Consider the following 21,398-nt stretch of genomic DNA (forward strand, 5'->3'; position numbering starts at 1 on the left):
CCACTACTTATTTCCATTGGGTATCATTCAGAAGATAGGAAGAAGGAAGCACTTTACTATGGCAGAAGAAGTTGGAAAAAAAGAACTTACACAGAAACTATTATCAGATTAAATAATTTTACCCAAAAAAGTATCAAGTTTTGAACAGGTAAGGAGAATTAATCAAGAAAATTAAACACACAGCTGGCTCAACGACACACAGAGTTGTTGTTTAATCCCTTTATCAAATGACCTCATTGTGTTATATTTTGCTTTCTTATTACACTGAACAACTGTACTGCCTTCTGAATCGTAAAGCTCCATTAACTTTTATAACTAATGTGGATATTTCTGTGACATATGGTCCATGACATAACGGGTAGCAAACTATTTCTTGCAGCGGGTCTTAAAGTTAAAATGATGTGGCCAAACAGGCTTGTGTAAAGTGAACAGGAAAGTGTAAAAGAATAGAGGCAACACCCTCCCGTCTTTTTCATCAGACATTTAGCAGAGGCTGCTAAAGACGAATGAATAAAATAACTGTGACAATGAAACCAGTTGTTAGTGGACTCTGAATAGCAGGCACTCACTTTTGTACAAGGGACAAGTGCATCTTTACAATTAAGTCATATTTTATCAACAATTGTGAATGTATGTTACAGTTAATGAAACAATATACTGTAAACTCTGTTCCATCTAATAAGCTAGCCGTGCCATTCAAAGTACTCCCATTGCCTTCAAATCATTATCTTAGTTAAAGCTAATGTACATCTTGCATTCATCATAGTTAGTTGCTATATATTAATCTAATAGAACTTTTAAAATTTATTGCTGTAAATATAGTTTAACAAAGCTCATAAATAAAAAACATATTTATTCATTTATACATTAAATTTAGTGCCTGAAAAATGTGACATTTACAGAAAACTTTCTGCAGCATAAGCTCAACATGAATCTGCTAACAATTATGTGGTTAGGAATAAAAAAAAAAAATCCAAGCTTTGAAATCTGATTAGGAGATATATGAAACCAGTAGCAATTTTTTTTTTAAAAAAAAGCTTGCTGGCAATTTAAGCAAGACACCTTCACATGGAGAGCCAGTTTTGAAACTGGCCCTCAACCTGAAGATGCTTTCCTAAATACCAGGCAAGATCAGCGCATTTAAAGAAATAAAATCTCTACATTATTCACTGTATTTATCCAGTGTTTTCTAGTGCTTCATCTTTTGCTACTGTATAGACTCATGAATAAGAACACCTAAGAATTTTAGATGTTGAAAAGCACCCAAAACGTCAGATTTGGCTCATTCACAATATATGCTAAGACTTTTGTGAAGTACCCATATTTACTGTATATAAGGTAAATGTCCCAGCTCCTGCCCATCTCGCACTTTGAAAACATGCAAATGCGAGTAGATTAATAGGTACCACTTTGGTGGGAAGGTAGCAGCATTTCCTGTGCCTTTGGCATACAGCCATGCTGTCCAAAGGGTCATGGAAAATGTATTTGGAGAACACTGACTCCCTTGGCCAAGAAACCAAGATGAGCACTGTGCCCTAGAATCAGACACAACTGGGCAGGGAAAGTCCAGTTGTGTCTGACTCTAGGGCACAGTGCTCATCTTGGTTTCTTGGCCAAGGGAGTCAGTGTTGTCCAAATACACTGTTGTCCACAAATCCTGTGGACAGCATGGCTGTATGCCAAAGGCGCAGAGAATGCTGCTACCTTCCCACCAAAGTGGTACCTATTAATCTACTCGCATTTGCATGTTTTCAAAGTGCGAGATGGGCAGGAGCTGGGACAGGGAACAGGAGCTCACCCCATTATGCGACACTAGGGTCTTGAACCTGGGCTGTCAGGCTTTCCATCTGACAAGCTCAGCGTCTTGAGCCATTGCACCCTTTATACATGCATATAAACCCATATGAAGGCAAGCGGACTCTCACATTTTTAACCCAAACATCATGAAAAATTTGGGTTTTCATGGCATTTGGGTTAAAAATGTGATGGTTGTCTTATCTATACATGATGTAGGAGAAAAGCAGGCAGAGCTGGGAGGCAGAGGTAAGCAAGTCATCAGTCTACAGCAGGGGTGTAGAACTCAAGGCCCGGGGCCCGGATTTGGCCCGGGGGTGCTTAGATCTGGCCCGTGGGGCTGCCCTGGAAACAGCAAAGGACTGGACCGCAGTGCCTCTCCCAGAGAAAATGGAGCTCACGAGGGCAGCGGGTGACCCTCCCGAGCTCCGTTTTCACTGGCAGAGGGTTGCAGGAGGCCATCACAGTCAAAAACAGAGTTTGAGACCCTGTTTTCTCTGTCAGAGCGCTCAGGCCACCACAGGCCCCCTGACATGAGTGATGTCGAGCTGGCCATGCCCGCTCCAGCCCCCCAAGGTCAAACACAACCCTGATGCGGCCCTCAATGAAATCGAGTTTGACACTCCTGGTCTACAGTCATTGCATTCCCATAAATACTTTTAAGACCAGCCCCTTCTGAATTCTGTTGACCCTTATCTGGTGCCAATTTTATACTTTTAGTTGACTAGATTCTTGTGAATAGGCTTGAGTAATAAATCTTAACTGCAAGGTCACATGGTGTCATGATCTTTTGGGCCTGACCGATGGGCTTATACATGAGAATATACCGTATAACAGGAATATAGAGATGTTTGCCAGTGGAAAAATAAAAATAAAACTTAAGGTTAATTCCAGGACAAGAGTTCTTTTGTGGCATGCAAAATAAAGGCACCAAATTTCATAAGACTTTCTTGTTTTGCATATGGGAAACACGCGGCCCTCCATAGGTGGCTAAACTAGGATTTACTGCAGCTGCAACCAATTCGGTTGAAGTCAAAGGATATGGGGGTACAAAGCCCAGAAACTCTTTAGCAATTATATTGGCAGGCAAATACCTGATTGAATAATTGGGTAATATGCTCACCCCATAATGCTATCCTTATCTGAAGGGCAAAACATTTTAAAAAGAAAAAAGAAATAGTAGAAAAGCATCCTTTTAAATAGTGGATCCAAAAAGTAACTGTTAAGTAAGTTTTTTTTTTTAAAAAAAACTCTTTTTAAATTATTAATGCAGATTCCCTTTAAAAAAAACTACCACTTCTTTTTAAGTTTAGTACCAAACAGACAGACAATGAAAACAAAATAATAAAGTATGATTATTTTCTTGAAACTGTAACAAATAGTTATAATAATACAAAATGGTTATAGCAGGGGTGTCAAACTCATGATGATACATTGTCATATGACGTATCTCAACTCCACCCTCTCGCTAAACTGGGGGTGGGCATGGCCAGTGCATCTGGCCCACAGGCCGCGAGTTGGAACTCCTGGGCTATAGGGATATTAGAATAAAAATTTAAATACTCTAATTTAAAACGTGTCAGATCAAATTTAAACATCAAACACTTTTTTGTAGCCGTTCTCTTCTTGTTTCTTTTGCATGACATTACGGATCAACTAAGTTCTTCTTCTGTGGAGTTTCTGAAGAATTGCAGGAAACTAATCCCAGCCCTTTTCCACCCACAACCATAGAGGAGGAACGGGGGGAAAAATCTTATGCCACAACATAAATCCTTTCTAAGCTAGGCTAACAGGAGCAAAAGGAGATCAGGTTCCACCAATCTATACAATTACCGAAATGCTTCTTTCCCCACTCTAATCACAAAATAATGAATTTTCCTTCAACCTACTTGAAGAAAGGTTTTCTACAAAAGTCTTCCTGCCAATTAAGGGTTTAATGCATTCGCATAGATTGTACATATATAGCAGGGGTGTCAAACTCGATTTCATTGAGGGCCGCATTAGGGTTGTGCTTGACCTCGGGGGGGGGACAAGGTGGTTGTGGCCAGCACAACGTCACTCGTGTTGGGGGGATGCCCATGGTGCCTGAGCGCTCTGCCAGTGAAAACGGGTTCCCGAGCTCCATTTTCAGCTGTGATGGCCTCCTGCAACTCTCTGCCAGCAAAAACAGAGCTTGGGAGGGCCACGCACAGCCCTCGCGTGCTCTGTTTTCACTGGCAGAGGCACCGCGGGCCGGTCCTTCGCTGTTTCCAAGGCGGCCCTGTGGGCCAGATCTAAGCACCCCACAGACTACATCTGGCCCCCAGGCCTTGAGTTTGACACCCCTGGTATAGAGGAACCATAATCAGTTGGTTTGGATTCAGAAAGTACCTAAATTGAATAGAAATAAGCAATCAAATAAAATTGTAATATGAGGTTCTTTACAACCCAGATTCAAGACTCTTTCAGTATTTTCCAGATTTCAAAGCTACCTTTCCTAATTTTGCTGTACATCATATGAGCCCATTATTGTATAACGAGCAGAATAACTACCCTGGATACCACCTTCAAAATTCTTTCTGATTAAGACCAAAGGGAGCTTAATAAAACTAGCATTATAAGGCATTCACTGTAACATTTGGTCTCCATTCTATTCTTCGTTTAATTACAACTGTTGCCATATCACATCAACATGATGAGATTTAAATTCTGATGAACCAATGAAAGTGATTCCCATTTGGTTACACTTCAGTTGTAGGCTACGCATTTATGCTTGGTCTACTTGACGGTAAGCTGTTGTGGTGGCACTATCCTCTCGTCACGAGAGATAGCAAAATGAATGTTCTCACTTTTATTCATGAGTAACAAGAGAATGTGCATGACCACAGAGATTAAAAATGCAGCTGTTTTCCCACAGAAAGGAAAAGTGGAAAGCTAGCCAGAACTTATTGTCAACTATCAGAAGACCAGGCTGTGAATTAGAAGCTTAGATCACAATGTTTCCAAGATATCAAAAGAACGTTATCTTCACTGCCTCAATTTAGGCACTCATCTAACCTTCTGTACCACAGCATTTGTAAAAGACAAAATATCACCATTCTGCCACATTTTTACTAGCCCTGTTTCCCACTGCTTTTCTCTGTCTATTTAGCTTTGCCTTTCAATCCTGTTCCTATCAGAGGTGGTATTCAGCAGGTTCTGACCAGTTCTGGAGAATCGGTAGCAGAAATTTTGAGGAGTTCCGAGAACCGGTAAATACCAACTCTGACTGGCTCCGCCCCATCTATTCTCTGCCTCCCGAGTCCCAGCTGATCAGGAGGAAATGGGGATTTTGCAGTAACCTTCCCCTGGAGTGGAGAGGGAATGGAGATTTTACAGTATCCTTCACCTGCCATGCCCACCAAGCCATGCCCACCAAGCCATGCCACGCCCACCAAGCCATGCCCACAGAACTGGTAGTAAAAATTTTTGAATCCCACCACTGGTTCCTATCTAGCACTCCTGTTTTCCCTCACAGTGGGCAACCTTTTGAAAACCAGGGGCTTCCTTTTGTATTTTTCGTGAGGAAAAGGCTGCACTGGGTGGAATGATGATGTACAATGGAAGATTTATTTATTTGTTAAGTTTTTATACTGCCCATCTCCAATATCAAGAAATGTGGGCCAGTATTCTAGGACTTTGCTTTTCAAAACTGTCCACAACGAATTTTATAGGATTATATTACAGCTTCCATGGGTTTTCCATCTCAAAATGGTGGAAAGACATGTCCCTAGTTTTTAACCACTGCCGGTTGAATCTGCAGTAGGTTCCAAAACTGAGACCATCGATTGCCCACTCCTGTTTCTGTCAAGTAATGCCAGTGATGCCTGGGCTAAAACTTGTCAAGAGACACAGGAGAACAGGATTCTTCATACAAACTGAAGTTCTTGGGGCTCTCTTGAGCTTAGTTGGTTTCTTGCTGACATTTCATCACCCAAACAAGGTAACATCATTAGTGCACTGGTGGCGCAGTAGTTAGAATGCAGTATTGCAGGCAAACTCTGCCCACAGCCTGGAGTTCGATCCTGACAGAGCCTGAAAGAGGTTGACTCAGTCTTCCATCCTTCCGAGGTCGGTAAAATGAGGACCCAGACTGTTGGGGGCAATATGCTGACTCTGTAGACTGCCCAGAAAGTGCACTAAAACACTAAGGGACGGTATATAGATCTACGGCTATCTTTGTTCCAGTTTTCTTTGTGCTCATCCTAGGTTCTTGGGAAGAACTCGTATGAAGGCTGACAGCTAAAGAAGGGACAGCTGTGACTTCATATTGTTGTGAACAGATATATTTAATTAGCATACAGCCAAAGAATGGAAGGTAATATTAACGCTTCTTTAGCCATGCAAAGTCAATGTGTTTTTAGTAATAGCAGCTAGTAATAATATAATATATAACGCACATAAAAATTAGAAACGGACTCTTTCCAAATGTGTACAGGTAGTCCTCGACTTACAACAGTTCATTTAGTGTTCGTTCAAAGTTACAACAGCACCAGGGGTGGGTTCTAAATTTTTTTACTACCGGTTCTGTGGGCGTGGCTTATTTTGTGGGCGTGGCTTGATGGTCATGTGACAATTCTTTAGGATTTAGCAGAGATACTGATCTACCAGGCTTTAACTGCTTGCAGAGCTGTACTGGTCTACTCATTTGTTTTTGGAGGCACCAGTCTACCCGTTTGTTTTTCGAGCGCCCTGGTCTTCCACCACACTGCCTTTTAACACTGATCAGCTGTAGGGCGGCCCTTTGAAGTCCTGCTGCAAGAGTTTAAACAGTTTTTTTCCTTCTAGCTAATCAGCTGGGACTTGGGAGGCAGCAAATAGATTGGGGACGGGACCAAATAAAAGATAAGAATGGGGGGTGGGGGGTGGGCAGGAGGGCCCAGCTCCCGAACAAAGAGAACCGGTTTGGTGATGTCATATCGTCACCGCTACTGGCTCGGCTGAACCGGGAGGAACCCACCACTGAATGGCACTGAAAAATGTGACTTATAACCATCTTTCACACTTATAACCATTGCAGCATTCCCATGGTCACGTGATCAAATTTTGGCTGCTTGGCAACTGATGGCTGCAGTGTCCCAGAGTCACGTGATCCCCTTTTGCGGCCTTCTTACAAACAAAGTAAGCAGAGGGTTGAACTAGAAGACCTCCAAGGTACCTTCCAACTCTGTTATTCTATTCTAATGTCAATGGGGATGCCAAATTCACTTAACAACTGTGCTACTAATTTAACAACTGCACTGATTCACTTGACAAAAGTGGCAAGAAAAGTCGTAAAATGGGGCAGAACTCACTTAACAAATGTCTCACTTAGCAATGTAAATTTTATGTTCAATTGTGATCGTAAGTCGAGGACCAACTGTATTTATAAGACTTAAGAGTATCTACTTGTTTGCACCCAGCTATTATACTGCCACAAGGCTCTTCCAAATGTAGTCCAGAAAAGATGCGTGTCCTGACAGGAAAGCGCTTGTACTAATAAACTTGTGTGCTTAATAAAAGTATTAATAATTTTCATGTGGACATTTTCAGCCATGAAAGTGACTCTCTAATGTCATTAGTTTATAATTACTCCATCTGTATGGAGACCACACTGTATAAATCATAAGAAGACACATCCTTGCTCCAGGGATCTTATACTTAAAAATTCAGTAAAGGAAAAAACAACAGCAGAACGTGAAGAAAACGTTATTGGGATAATAGTAAAAGAACATTTAATTGTTTCAGTTACTGACTAGACTTTTGCACAGAACCGCTGATGCTGTTAAGCTTCTTTAAACATCCAGTGTGGATTAAATGGTGAGCTGGGCCATTTTAACACTAGAACTATTAATGAGCACTCACTCCTAATTGACATTGGTTTCTTGTTGCTCTTAATTCTTCAAAATAATTGAATTAGGCAAGACACAAGGAGAGAAGCCCCAAGCTATAGCAGAGAGGGTTAGTGTTATTGCCAGAACATTCTGTTCAAGGTCTCTGAGGTTGATCTTTTCTCTCCAAATCCTGATTTCTTAGCTGCTACCATTTTTTTTTTTTTTTTGGCCTGGACATTTCAGTATGCTGCTTCCGTCTGTAGTTTAGAAAAATCCAGAAATACAGCACAGAGAAATAATGGTGAGCCTGTGACACATGTCGAAGGTGACACGCCAGCGTTTACCAACACCCAACAACTATTCCCAAAAGCACACTCCATTCTCCCATGCAGCCTCCAGACTTTCTGAAAATGAGTTTTACTTTTATTTCATTTTTGTAATGAGAAGAGTGTGGTGGCCCATGATGTTAGAATATTGGCTGCCAATCGGCAGGTTCACGTTTGAGACCTGTTGCTGCTGCAGGGTGGGGTGAGCTCCCATCACATGCTTCAGCTCCTGCTGACCCAGCAGTTCAAAAGCGGGTGACTGTGAGTAAATTAATGTGTATCATTTTGGTGAGCAACTTCATGGGGACACGAAAGGAGCCCCCAATTGGGTCTCTTCCAGGCAAGGGTGATATCACTGGCTAATCCTTTCGCTAGGGACACAGAAAAAAAAAAACCTGTAATTATTTGACATTTTTTTATATGAGTCAAAGTGGTGCAGTGCAGTACTGCAGGCTACTTCTGCTGACTTGCCAGCTGCCTGCAATTTGGCAGTTCAAATCTCACCAGGCTCAAGGCTGACTCAGCCTTCCATCCTTCCGAGGTAGGTAAAACGAGGACCCAGATCATTGAGGGCAATATGCTGACTCGAAACCGCTTAGAGAGGGTTGTAAAGCACTGTAAAGCAGTATATAAGTCTAAATGCTATTGCTATTGCTATATAATACATAGCAACATACAGGATTGGATTGTATTTTTTTCAGATAAATCAATATGCAAAGAATTGTTTCTCTTTTATTTGTGGATGTGGGGCAACATGTCAATAGAGACAGGTTAGACATTTTCTGAATTTTTGATATGCCATCTAAAGGTTTCGCCATCACTGGTACAGTGTTCCCATGCTTCATAAGCTGAGACATTTAATGAGACCAGAAAGAAGGTAAAGGAGAAATTTATAATATTTAGCAATATGCATGATAATTAACAGAAATTAATGGAAGAAATTGAAGGTGAGTTATTTATTATGTAGGAGAGAAGCAAACTTTTTTGGTTTAGGACAGTGATGGCGAATCTTTAAGACACCACGTGCCCAAACCACGCGCACGCATGTCCAAATTGAAAGGTGTGTGCGCACAAACATGCACATGCACTGACATGCACGCTTGCATGTGCCGACATGCGCAGACATGTGCATGTGCTGACTTCAGTCTTCACAATTTCACCTGATTTTGCTCTATCAGCAACCATCAAAAATAAAAATGGCATCCCAACACCGGCAGCACGGCAAGAGGTAAGATCTTTTTCTTTCGCGAGCTTCTGTTTCGTCATTTGCAGGGAAACAGAAGCTCACGAAAGAAACGCTACAGAGATCTGACCTGGGGTGATGGCACACGTGCCAGCAGAGAGGGTTCTGTGTGCCACTTCTGGCACGCGTGCCATAGGTTCGCCATCATGGGTTTAGGGTTTACAGTTTGTTTTGTGCTCTATTTATGGACCACAGAGGAGAGAGAATAGGCAGAATGAAAATGTTCACCCACCTTGTTGTTTGAGCATGTGTGTATGTGCGCGCATATACCGTGTTTCCCCAAAAATAAGACACTGTTTTATATTTTTTTTTAACTCCGAAATAAGCGCTTGGCCTTATTTTCGGTGAGGTCTTATTATTTTGGGGCGCGTGGAGCAAGACGGGGCTCCTCTTGCCGTTTTACCTGATTTCCAGTTCTGTCTCTCTAACCCTAACCAAATATTTAACGCTGTGCATGCGGTTAAATATTTTCAGGGAGAGCTTATTTTCGGGGAGGGCTTGTTTTCAGGGGACGTCTTATTTTTGGGGAAACACGGCACATACCCATGTTGAAGAGCAAAATGACTTTTTAAAAAAAATTTTGACCACACTTAATAGAAAAGCATTGTCAGTTTGTAAGGTAGGGTTTCTTAAAGAACTGCAATTAATGTCTCAAGTAAAAATTACAGCTTAAGAAGAAGGACGGAAGAGAAAAAGGCTGACAATTTTCCTCTCTTTCGTTCACTTCCGACATCCAAGGTATTTGGCTGAAATCCAAGAAACTGAATGTAGAAAAAATATAAAGAAATAGTAATAACAAATGAGTGAGAAAAGCCAACCAGGAATTGGATAATCTGTCTCTTTTCTTTTTCTTTCCTTCCTTCCTTCCTTCCTTCCTTCCTTCCTTCCTTCCTTCCTTCCATCCATCCATCCATCCATCCATCCATCCTTCCTTCCTTCCTTCCTTCTTTTTTTCTTTTCCTTCTTGTTTTTTTTTTAAAGTGAAGTTTGCACTTCAGAGTAGCAATTTAGCAGATAAAAACCTCTTCAGACATCTTCTACCATACGGATATATAACTCAAAAGTATGGCATGATTTGTTCTAACAAAATCTGCTGTGTCGTCCTCTTCATTACCTCAGAAAGTGATCCAGGAGGGCTTTTTACCCCCCCATAACCACTTGGCCTCAGCGGTAGGCTGCATTGAGGCTGCTTTCACAAGCTTTTTAGTAAGAACTACCGTATGGGCCACCAACTGGGATCATGATTATAGTTTATTAGAAAACCATTAAAGGATTATCTGTTCTCTGTGACTTTTTAAAATAAGAAAAGAATCCATTTTAGCCACACACTTAGTAGGGTTGTGCAATGCTTTAGATCTGAAAGCAAAAAAGGTGTTTCAGGGGGAGGCCTTAAACCGAGCCAAGTACATCTATTCCCAGAAATGAACTGCTTCACAGTCCTAATATTTGTTTATTGGCTTTTAATAATGAAGTTGTTTATAATTAAAAAAACCAGCATGCGTAATACAATATTATTATTATTATTCATGATGGATTTTATACATATTGTATATAGACTGTATACTGCAACTTAATTTTTATTAGCACTTCACTTGAGAGAATTTTTTTTCCTCACAGAAAACAACACACAACAAATTATTTAAAAACAAACAAACCCAAACCCAATAAACAGACCCGTGGATCTAAAAAAAAGGTATTTTTTAAAAAAACTTCCAAACGAAGATCGATTGTCTTACAACCTCCACATAATTGTGCCTCCACACCACGTTAGGCTTACTAGCTCAATAATTTTGTACTAATGAATAATGTATATTGAATACAATAACTTACTCTGCCCAGAGGACTCATCGGATGTGCTGTGTAATCTGATGTCAAATTATAGTGTGCAGCTTCAGACACCATGTTTAATGGTCGTTCTTTCTTCTCTTCTGAAGTCATAGCTGCTGCAGTCCTGGAAATAGAATATTCAATTACATAAGAACCTGCCGGGTATTCTAAGATTAGGAGAAAAACACCTTTAATTGTTTTTAATAAGAGTCTGAATGTGTTACTTGTCCAGATTCCCAGCAAATGTTGATGCAAAACAATAATGACTATGTAAAACATGTCTCCCTGGAACATCCTACAGTAGGTTCTCAACAGGTAATGCAAAGTATCTCTACTTTAGTAAATTCCATACCTGAAAACTTCTCAGGCCTATAGTGCTAAAAAAGAAAGAAAAAGACTGCCAAAAAATGAGTCATTTGATGTGCCCAATTTTATGTATCACAAGCTTATATTAGCTGAATGACTAACCATTGCGGTAAATTGCTGAACATCTGATTGTTCTCCCAGGCTGAATGAGCCCCATTGGTTTTGGCAATTTTTTTTGGTTTTTCACATTATTGGTTAACATTCTTGTCTTAGATATATGGTTTGGTTTTTTTTTACATTTTACTTCACAGTAAGCCACCCAATGGTTGCGGAATTGGGAGACCTTGAAATTTGAATATCAAATTATTGAATTAATACAGTAATAAACACGTGTTTAGAAAAAATATAGAAATATTTCTCTATATATATTTCTAATGGAAATTAGCATTTAAGAACTGCTCTATTTTTTGAAGACACTAGGAATTCATGATACCAATTTTATATAGCATCTTTTCAGTTTGCTGAAGTTCTACAACTCAAATCTCTGTTCACCTCCTCCATGAAAATGATGCAGTTGTAAATTTGGATTTAAGATGTATATAAAACAATTATATTTACATTCATTTCTATAAATCAAATGTGTGAATATTAGCTTTTAGTATGCATTCTTTGTAGTATATTTGCAGATTTTATAAAAATACAAAAAAACTCTCTCTCTCAAAAAAAGAAAAACTATAGAAATAAACTAATTAATCTTAAGGAATCACACATGTCCAAATCTGTGATGAATCTGATGAGTCATCCATTGTTGTGACCTGCTGGTGGTCAGCGGCGCTGGCAGCAGAGTCGGACAGTGAGGAGGTTGGGGAGGTAGATGGGTCAGTCCTGGGGGCTTTGGAAAGCTCGGACGAGGGCTCTGCGTCGGAGGTAGAGAGGGAGTTAGACAGCAGTAAGGCAGAGGAACAGCTGGAGCCTGTTCCCAGTGTGCGCATGCGCAGAGCTGCCAGAAAACAAGAACAACTAAGAAAGCAGGGTCAACTTGGGAGCAAGCCACACCTTGGAGGTGATTGGCCCCTCCTATAGGAAAACAAAAGAGGAGCGAACGGGGAGTGGGCTTTTGCAGGAAACAATTTGTTCATACGTGACTCTGAGAGACTCTGTGCCTAGTTTTGCCTTGTACTGCATTTGGAAACTTGTTACCTGGCAGCTTTCCAAGCGAGCTAAGGTCTGTGTTGATAAACATTCCTTTGAAAAACTGTTTGGACAGGACTTGCTGACTGTGAATGAAAGGAATTCACAATCGTGTAAATAAAAAAGGTTTTGCCAGGACCAAGACTCTGCTTCCTGCTTTTTAAGGGACCTTAGGTCAGAACATCTATGCTTTGTGGAGTCTTTGAAAGGCTGGTCTGTATAATTCTACAACTCAAGCAGCAAAAACTAATCTTTGACGTCACAGCCCCATTTTGAGGGTGAGTAGGTCTAATTTCACCATATTTCTTCCTTTTCAAGATTGATCTTGTTCAATAACGGCAAATTATAATGACCAAATAAGAGGATTCAGGAAGTTCCAGGACGTTGAGAAAGGAAATTCAAGGAAACCAAATGCTTGTTGCAAAACAAAAAAAGAGATAAATCTCTTTTAGGGGAATAATTGATAGGGTGAACTATGAATAGAATGGACTCTGTAGGCGGAAAACTCTGTGAGTCAGAACTACAAGAAAATTTCAGTCTGGGATGAATGGATGGTTGGATTGGTGATTACTTGGACAGACCAAGATATCAACAATATAGAAACAGAAGATGGAGGAAAAAAGGAATGCTGACATATGATATGAGACAATTGTATTCTTTAAATTTCACAAGTTGTAGAACATCTCCACGCATTTTCCATTGCCTAATAAAACTGGAAAAAATTGGAATACGGGAAACGTTGTTCTGGAACTTGGGTTCTTCACCCATTAAGGCATATCAGACCTAAATAAATGTTGCCCTTTATATTGCCCTCACAGGTGTACTCTATTTCAACATGGTCATAAGTGTCCCAAAGGTGCTTTTTCAAGAGACAATTGGACTTATAAATAAATAGACAACTACCTGGTTAATGGATCGCATATGAATGAGTAACTGATCATCAGTTGAACAACAAAAGTAAATAGTTATTCATGCTTGCATTCATCTTTTCCCAGGCATTAACTTCCTTAACAGTTATCTTTCAATGGGTTGGCTTATTCTAAAATAGTTTTACCATTACAAACTACTTTGGGATTTTGTAAATAACAGTATGGTACTATTTAACAATTACTGTATATTATATAACAACTATACAATAACAACCACATAAATAAATATTCAGAATATTAAAAAAAAATGTAATTTTTTTGTACAACTTTTTGTAAACACGTACTTACTGTTCATTCACGACAAATATGCAATTGTCCTGTGAGGGCTGCCCTGTGACTGGATGCTTGCAGGTCACTTTTCGTTCATTGTGACTGTGGAGGAACAAATACAGGAATTATTTAAGCATGCACTGATTAATTTTACAGCTAATTGGAAACCCCCTTTGAACTTTTTGCATGGAACAAAAAAAAAAATGAAATGACATACAGATTTGATGATTGGAAAAAAAATTGTAGACAATAGAAAAAAATGAAAGCTATGATGTAAATTTAGATTACGTAAATATAATTTAAACATATTTTTATAGTCTGTGAAACAGAGATGGAAGTAATTTCCTTCATATTTTTCTTTTGACTCCTCATGGCTTTGCTTGAAATGGCACGAACATTCTATTTATATTCTGGTTTGTCACCTATTCTTCAAGACAGTTCAATTCCCCATTGCATGTTGATACAGATTAGACTGCCTCAAAGGTGCTTTCTTCGAAAAGGCAAAGGGCTGTCTTTTTTCTTGAGAAAGAAGAAAACACTTCACTTCTCAGCCTAGAAGCTTCATTGGGTACTGATAGCGGGAGATGGGAGGATAGGAATTATCAATTGAGACTGGATGGTGGGGGGATGGAAGAATAGGTTCCACCCTCCCACCATCCAGACTCAACTGTCTGTACCTATCCTTCCTTCCCACCGCCATCACAATTGATGAAGCTTCTTGGATGAGGAGCAAAATGTTTTCTTCTTCTCCCTCAAGGAAAAAAACAGCCTAGCGGCCTTTTGAAAGAAGCCATTTTGGGATAATTATGACCTGGATGACTGAGAATCTCCATAGGCATACAGATTAGACATTAGCAGTTCTCCTCTTTTTGACAACTTTCCCTCCCAACGTTAAGTTAGTTGGCTCTCTTGTTTTGGAAATATGTGTCTATCTCTTCTCCTTCTTCTTTTTGGCTGCTCCTTGGGCACTGGGGTTATTGTAATTATGCTGTTGAGTGATTATTTTTCTAAAATTGCTCAGATTCTTTTTGAACTGGCCTCTCATGTCGTGAATGGCAGTAGATAATCAACTTATGCATGCATATAATCTTCAGAAGACAAAGGAGAAAATATTGATAAGATATAGCCTATGTATATTGGGCAAAGATCCAAAGATCTACTGTAGTTATTATGAGAACGTAGGAGTCTCAACTGAATTCTCTGTTTTCCTGCGATTATGGAATATAGGACATAGTATACATTTCTCTATCCTACAGCCGGCAATAGAGGAATAGTATCTATACAGGAATTTAAGAAGTTGATTAGGAGGGGTTGACAATCGGCAAGCCAGTGTTTAAGATCCGAGAGTTGCTGCTTTATGGGGTGAGCTTCCATCACTCGCTCCAGCTCCTGCCAACCTAGCAGTTCAAGAGTATGCAACCCCAACTATGTCGTTAGGTACCACTTTGATAGGCAACTTTACAGGGACGTGAAAGGAATCCCCAACCGAGTGTTCCCCAAGCAATGGTGATATCACTGGCTAATCCTCTGTCTCGAATGTAGTAGTAGTCATAGTAGTAGTAGTCATAGTAGTAGTAGTCATAGTAGTAGTAGTAGCAGCAGCTGTTGCAGTAGTGGCCCTCTTTTTAAATTTCTGCTTAAGAAATTTACATTATTTCTTACATTACATTATCTATGAAATTTTCTTACTTGCAGCTGCTGCTACTACATAAAATTGAGAGGAATACTTGTGATTGTTGCTTAATTGTCTTAATTAATTGTCTGCCATTTCTTTTTGATTTATATTTATTGAGAGTTTTATATAAAGTAAAAGGCAAATCTAAAAATTCAATTAAAAAATTGCAAATTATGAAATGTAATGTCTTCTGACCACTCTTCAAGAGATAAGTGCTATTTTATAATCCCTCCTCCCTCTTAGAAAGTATACAAATCCTTTTAGCCCCTCATTTAATCTACATCTTTTTAAACCCATAATTCATCGTATTTTAATTCTTTCAGTCCATATAAGGTTTCCAGTCTACAATAAGTTTTTCCTTCTTCTCTAATCAAAAAATCTGTAAATCACTAATTAATTGTTTATCATTTCACTGCTTTTTATAACATTTCATTCTTCTGGTAAGGGCCAAATCCCTTGTAGTAAACACTGTATTTAATCCCACTCTCTTTATGCCTTCTGTTCTGTTTATTTAAAACTTCCCAAAGTTTGCAAACAAAGGGTGTGTGTGTGTGTGTGGAGGACATGAAAAGGCAAAGCTTCAGTGATGCAACAACCTTCAATATACAGAATATTCTGCCAAAACCATAGTGATAACTTCCTATGTAGGGAACAGTAGTATCTGACAACACTTTAAACAAAACAAAATAAAAAGCATATTCAAACATATCCTGGCATATTTTAAGATCAAGAGAGCGAGGCACATAGAAGATATATCCAAGTAAAGTAAAATAAACTTCATGGTTGGTGGACACACACACACACACACACACACACACACACACACACACAAATAAATAATAAAAAACATATTCAAACATACCAGAGGTGGATTTCAGCAGGTTCTCACCAGTTCTGGAGAACCGGTAGGGGAAATTTTGACTAGTTCGGAGAACCGGTAGTAAAAATTCTGACTGGCCCCACCCCCATCTATTCTCTGCCTCCCAAGTCCCAGCTGATCGGGAGGAAATGGGGATTTTGCAGAAACCTTCCCCTGGAATGGGGTGGGCATGGAGATTTTACAGTATCCTTTCCCTGCCACACCCACCAAGCCACGCCCACCAAGCCACACCCACAGAACCAGTAGTAAAAAAATTTGAAACCCACCACTGAAACATACCCAGGCATACTTTAAGACCAATAGAGTGAGGCGCATAGAAGATACATCTAAGTAAACTGAAATAATCTCAAACTCAATCTCTCAATCTCTCTCCCCCCTCTCCCTCCATATATATATATATAATTAGTTTAATGAAATATTAAACTTTGCCTTGTATCTTCCATCCTTATGAGTAGCAGAAGTATAAATTATAACTAAGTTCTCCACTTTCCCCTGTGTTTTATTTTTTTATTGTTTACTGCAAGCTGTCTGAGATGATTTAATATTGCTGCCATTTTCAAAGGCCTATTCTGAACTTGCAAAGCATTTGCACAGTGGGATAATGTCACCCTAGCCAAACGGGTGAAACAATGATTGCCTAAAGCTGTACACAATGCTGCCCCATCCGAGAAAGCAACCTGTACTTTGCCAACTTGCAGAAAGCAATCACTGCCCATAAGTAATCTGAGAGTCTGTTGTTGTAACAGTAAGCATGCATATCAGTGGTGGATTGCTCTCGTTTGGCCCGGTTCGGGCGAGCCGGTAGTGGTGATGATGTGACGTCAGCGAACCGGTTCTCTACAACTGTAAGCTGCCCGCCCGCCCCCACGTTATACCTACCTGTTCTGCCCCAGCTACGGATCCCAAAGAATGCAGCACACACAAAGTCCATTCAAACCTTAGCTTACTAAATAAACCAGTTTTTTACAACAACGGTTGTTAATTAACTGCATTAACAGCCGCCAAGAATTCAAAGAATAATACTGAAAGCTTACTGTGGTTGGCAGAATGCCCAGAAGCAATTTGCAAGAAGCTGATAAGATAAGCAAGACAAGACACGAAGGTATGTGAACGAAGTTGTTCCCTGCAAATTGCTTCAGTCGGCGTTCCTCCTTAAATAGGCTAAGGGAGTGGCCAATTAGCCCCAAGCCTTACTTTTTTTTTTTTTTTTAAATTTGATTTATATGCCGCCCTTCTCCGGAGACTCAGGGCGGCTTACAATGCGTTAAGCAATAGCCTTCATTCTTTTGTATATTTTTATACAAAGTCAGCTTATTGCCCCCACAAACTGGGTCCTCATTTCACCTACCTTAGAAAGGATGGAAGGCTGAGTCAACCTTGAGCCTTGGAGAGATTCGAACCAGCAGAAATTGCAGGCAGCTGTGTTAATGACAGGGTGCACTAAACCCCTGTACTATCAAGGCTCTTACTCTCGAGGAGACCTTCTCCTAAGGAGCCATTCCTGCCTTTTGGCAGCTCTGCGTGCCCGTGCATCGAGAAGAGGCTCCTCCTCTTCATCCTCTTCACTTAAGGGAGGTTCTGGAGGTTCTGAAGGCCCTGGCTGAATCCCCGCCTCTGGCACCACATCTTCTCCAGCCTCCTCATTGTCTGACTCGAGTGCCAGGTGCACAGGCTGCTGGCGCAGCACAACACCAGCCTCCTCGCTGTTGGAATCAGCTACTAGCTGCACAGGCCACTGACGAGCCACAACACTACCTTTATTTGTCATTTTTTTAGCCCAGCTGATAGGCGCGGCAGAGTGGATTGCTGCGCCTCAGCTGGGCAGAAATCTAATGCGCTTGCGCGGAGGGTAAGTTCGGTTCGATTGCACACAAAGCGCATGTGCGAAGAGAACCGGTGGTAACACCGGTTGGAACCCACCATTGATGCATATGGGTGGGTATACTTAGGGTTTTAGTCCACATCCAAGACTCGGAGATAAAAGATTTGCACGTGAAATCAGACATGTTTTGCCTATTAGAGAAACCAGTATTAGCTATGCGCATTCTGGATCCACGAAGCTTAATTGGTGCCTCCAATGAATCGAGAGGCTATTGTTTCACTGATTAGCAATTACCACTCCTCATTTAGTTTGAATGCATTTATGTTATGTCAACTCTGCAACTCTATCTCCTAGATGGCATTAATGTAAAGATTTCCCTGAAGCTTCCCAGGAAAAATAATACTTGAAAAGCTCTGCTGGGCGAATGCTTTTGTTTGACTGCTGTACTGCAACCTGATTCTCTCATCTTTTCTCACAGCCTAAAATTCCTGGAGGTTTTCTTGCAGGTTAATTAAATCTACCTGTCTGGAATTTAAAACCAGTTTTAATTGGCCTCTCTTGGGTAGTAAACATTTTATTCTCTTGTTTCTTTATATCCTTTTAATTATGTGAGAGCTGTCAGTATGTAACCTACTTAAGTGTTCCTTTTCGGAGCAAAATAGATTTGCTTTAACAAACTCGTGTTATCTTTATCATGCAGAATTAAAAAGCCCCGGAGACAGATGAAAGCAGAGGTATGTTTTATTTTATTTTTTTAACGTCAATATAATGGTATTTTGACAACAGCCAGTCTAAAAGCGAAGATCCAGAAATCCAGAAGCCTCCATGGTAACTTCATTGCCATGCAGGACCATTCTTTCTCAGATCAGTACATAACTAGTTCTCTCCATCAGCGAGGCCTTCAGAAGTGGGCACAGCTGGCTGAGACATACCTTCACCAGAAATCAACCGACAGCTTGCATCATAAATCCTCTTAACTGCATTTTTTTTTTTTTTAGTTAGGAAACCGAGGACTCAATATTACATTTTACACAAGAGGCTGGAACCCAACATTTCTGTAGCTACCCTGTTTTTCCCAAAATAAGTCATCCCTTGATAATAAGCCCAGTCGGGCTTTTGAGCACATGGCAATAAGGCCAAATGCTTATTTCAGGGTTCAAAAAAAATATAAGACAGGGCAGTGGTGAAATCCAAATTTTTTTACCACCGATTCTGTGGGCGTGGCTTGGTGGGCGTGGCAGAGGAAGGATACTGCAAAATCTCCATTCCCACCTCACTCCAGGGGAAGGATATTGCAAAATCCCCATTCCCTCCCCACTTTGGGGCCAGCCAGAGCTGGTATTTTCCAGTTCTCCAAACTATTCAAAATTTCTGCTACCGGTTCTCCTAACTGCTCAAAATTTCCGCTACCGGTTCTCCAGAACCTGTCAGAACCTGCTGGATTTCACCCCTGAGACGGGGTCTTATTTTCGGGGAAACACGGTACATCAAATCAAATCTTTCCCAAGATCCCTTCCATCTCTATGATTCTGTAAGGGCCTCCTGCTTGAGCTGGGGGTTGGACTAGATGACCTCCAAGGTCCCTTCCAACTCTGTTGTTCTGTGTCCTATGTGTCTGGGTCATAGACCAGCATATCTGCAGCTACACAGATAGCTATCAAACGGGTGTCTATTTGGCAGAACATCATAAACCCAGGTTCTTGAATCTACATGCCCAGACACTGTGCCATTTTTGATGGAATGTTCTGGGCCGGTTTGGGCAGGTGAATATGTTTATGTATTTATTATTATTATTATTATTATTATATATATATATAGCTATTCAATTAACACAGAGAGAAACTCAGAACCGGTTATGCTCTATTCCTGTCAAGCATCTTATGCAAGCTCATAATCTAGAAACCAAGGTTCTCACAAATTCAAAGTATTACAGGTTTTATTGCAATGGGCAGTATGTTAAGTTTTGGAACCTGGCCCCGTATTCCATGACGGTCATTTATGAGCAACAATGTTAGGATGGGGCTTCTCTGGGGTCCTTATTCTTCATCTTTCCTCCTTCTTCATCTCCTAAATGGATACTCTCAGAATAGTATGCAGGTAGTCCTCAACTTAAGACTATTTATTTAAAAATTGCTCAAGGTTACAATGGCATTGAGAAAAATGACTTACAACTGATCCTTGCGCTTAGGACTGCCTCAATGTCCCCATGGTCAGGTGATCAAAATTCAGACCCTTGATAACCTACATGTATTTATGATAATTGCAGAGTCCTGGAGTCATGTGTGATTTTTCCAGATGGCTGTGTTGTGGTCTGTTGGCCATCGGCCCCTCCAGCAGCCGAATCAGAGGAGGAGAGGCGTGGGAGTCAGGGTCAGCATCGGGCAACCTGAGAGCTCCAAGGGGGAAGAGGGAATGGAGCTGGCAAAGAGAGAGAGACAGAGGCTGAGCCTGGGCTGTCCATCAGCCCTCAGATGGACAGTCAACAGCCCCCAGGTCTGGAGGTGGCTGATGAGGAAGAGGAGGAACAGCTGGGCCCAGTGCCTGACGCGCGGATGCGCAGAAGGCAGAGGAGAGGAGAGCAGTGGAAATCTATGGGCCGATCCTGGGGAAGGAAGAGCCACCGCTGCTAGCAAAGCCCCACCCTAACTCTGGGGATAAAAGGCAGGGGGCGGAGATGAATAGGTGTGGCAGACAACTATACATCTCACTGTAGTCTAGTCAAGGGGAGAAGCTGGATTTGCCTAATAATGTTAAGCACGATTCACTTAACTGCAGTTATTCACCTAACAATTGTGGCAAAAAAAGATTGTAAAATTGGCTGTGACTTACTTAACAACCGCTTGACTTAGCAATAGAATTTCCGGTCCCGATTCTGATTGTAAATCAAGGACTACATGTATGCAGTCTGCACTGCCCTTAAGCAGTCTCAGATCAGAAATGTCATTTTTTTCCCAGTGCCATTGTAACTTTGAACAGTCAGTAAACGAACCGTTGTAAGTTGAGGACCATTCAGCCAAAATAAAAGCACTGATTTGATTTCACTGTATTTACAGATATATTAGGAAACGGGCAAATGTACATTTCTTAACATTTACAAATGTTTTGAAAAAGTGTTTGTATTTGTGTGTGTGGTGTGTCAGGAGAGAGGGAATATTTCTTTGCTATTTTTGTTCTCTGTACTAATTCTTCTTTTGCAGTGAGATATATGAACATCAATGATACATGATGCATCGAGAAAATTACTAAAATATTCTGGGAAAATGTAATAAACATATTTATATCTATATGAAATCTGCAGCTGTAC

General features: G+C 40.6%; 1 protein-coding gene across 50 annotated transcripts in view; it reads right to left on the bottom strand.

Moving 5' to 3' along the window:
• PLEKHA5 (pleckstrin homology domain containing A5) overlaps positions 1 to 21,398 on the bottom strand; it is a 217,263-nt gene that overhangs the window by 89,085 nt on the left and 106,780 nt on the right. For 45 of the 50 annotated variants that reach the window (XM_087873042.1, XM_087873040.1, XM_087873033.1 and 42 more), the window contains 2 exons: positions 13,736 to 13,819; positions 11,025 to 11,145 (listed from right to left, as the gene is read on the bottom strand). In XM_087873042.1, the coding sequence (XP_087729168.1) occupies positions 11,025 to 11,145; positions 13,736 to 13,819 (205 nt within the window). Of the gene's footprint in view, positions 1 to 11,024; positions 11,146 to 13,731; positions 13,820 to 21,398 lie in introns of all 50 variants that reach the window. The other 5 variants (XM_087873043.1, XM_087873044.1, XM_087873045.1 and 2 more) reach the window with 1 other exon arrangement.

Source organism: Pantherophis guttatus, chromosome 7 (assembly GCF_059756535.1).
Source record: "Pantherophis guttatus breed Tessera chromosome 7, ASM5975653v1, whole genome shotgun sequence".
In the NCBI taxonomy this organism is placed as follows: Eukaryota; Metazoa; Chordata; class Lepidosauria; order Squamata; family Colubridae; genus Pantherophis; species Pantherophis guttatus.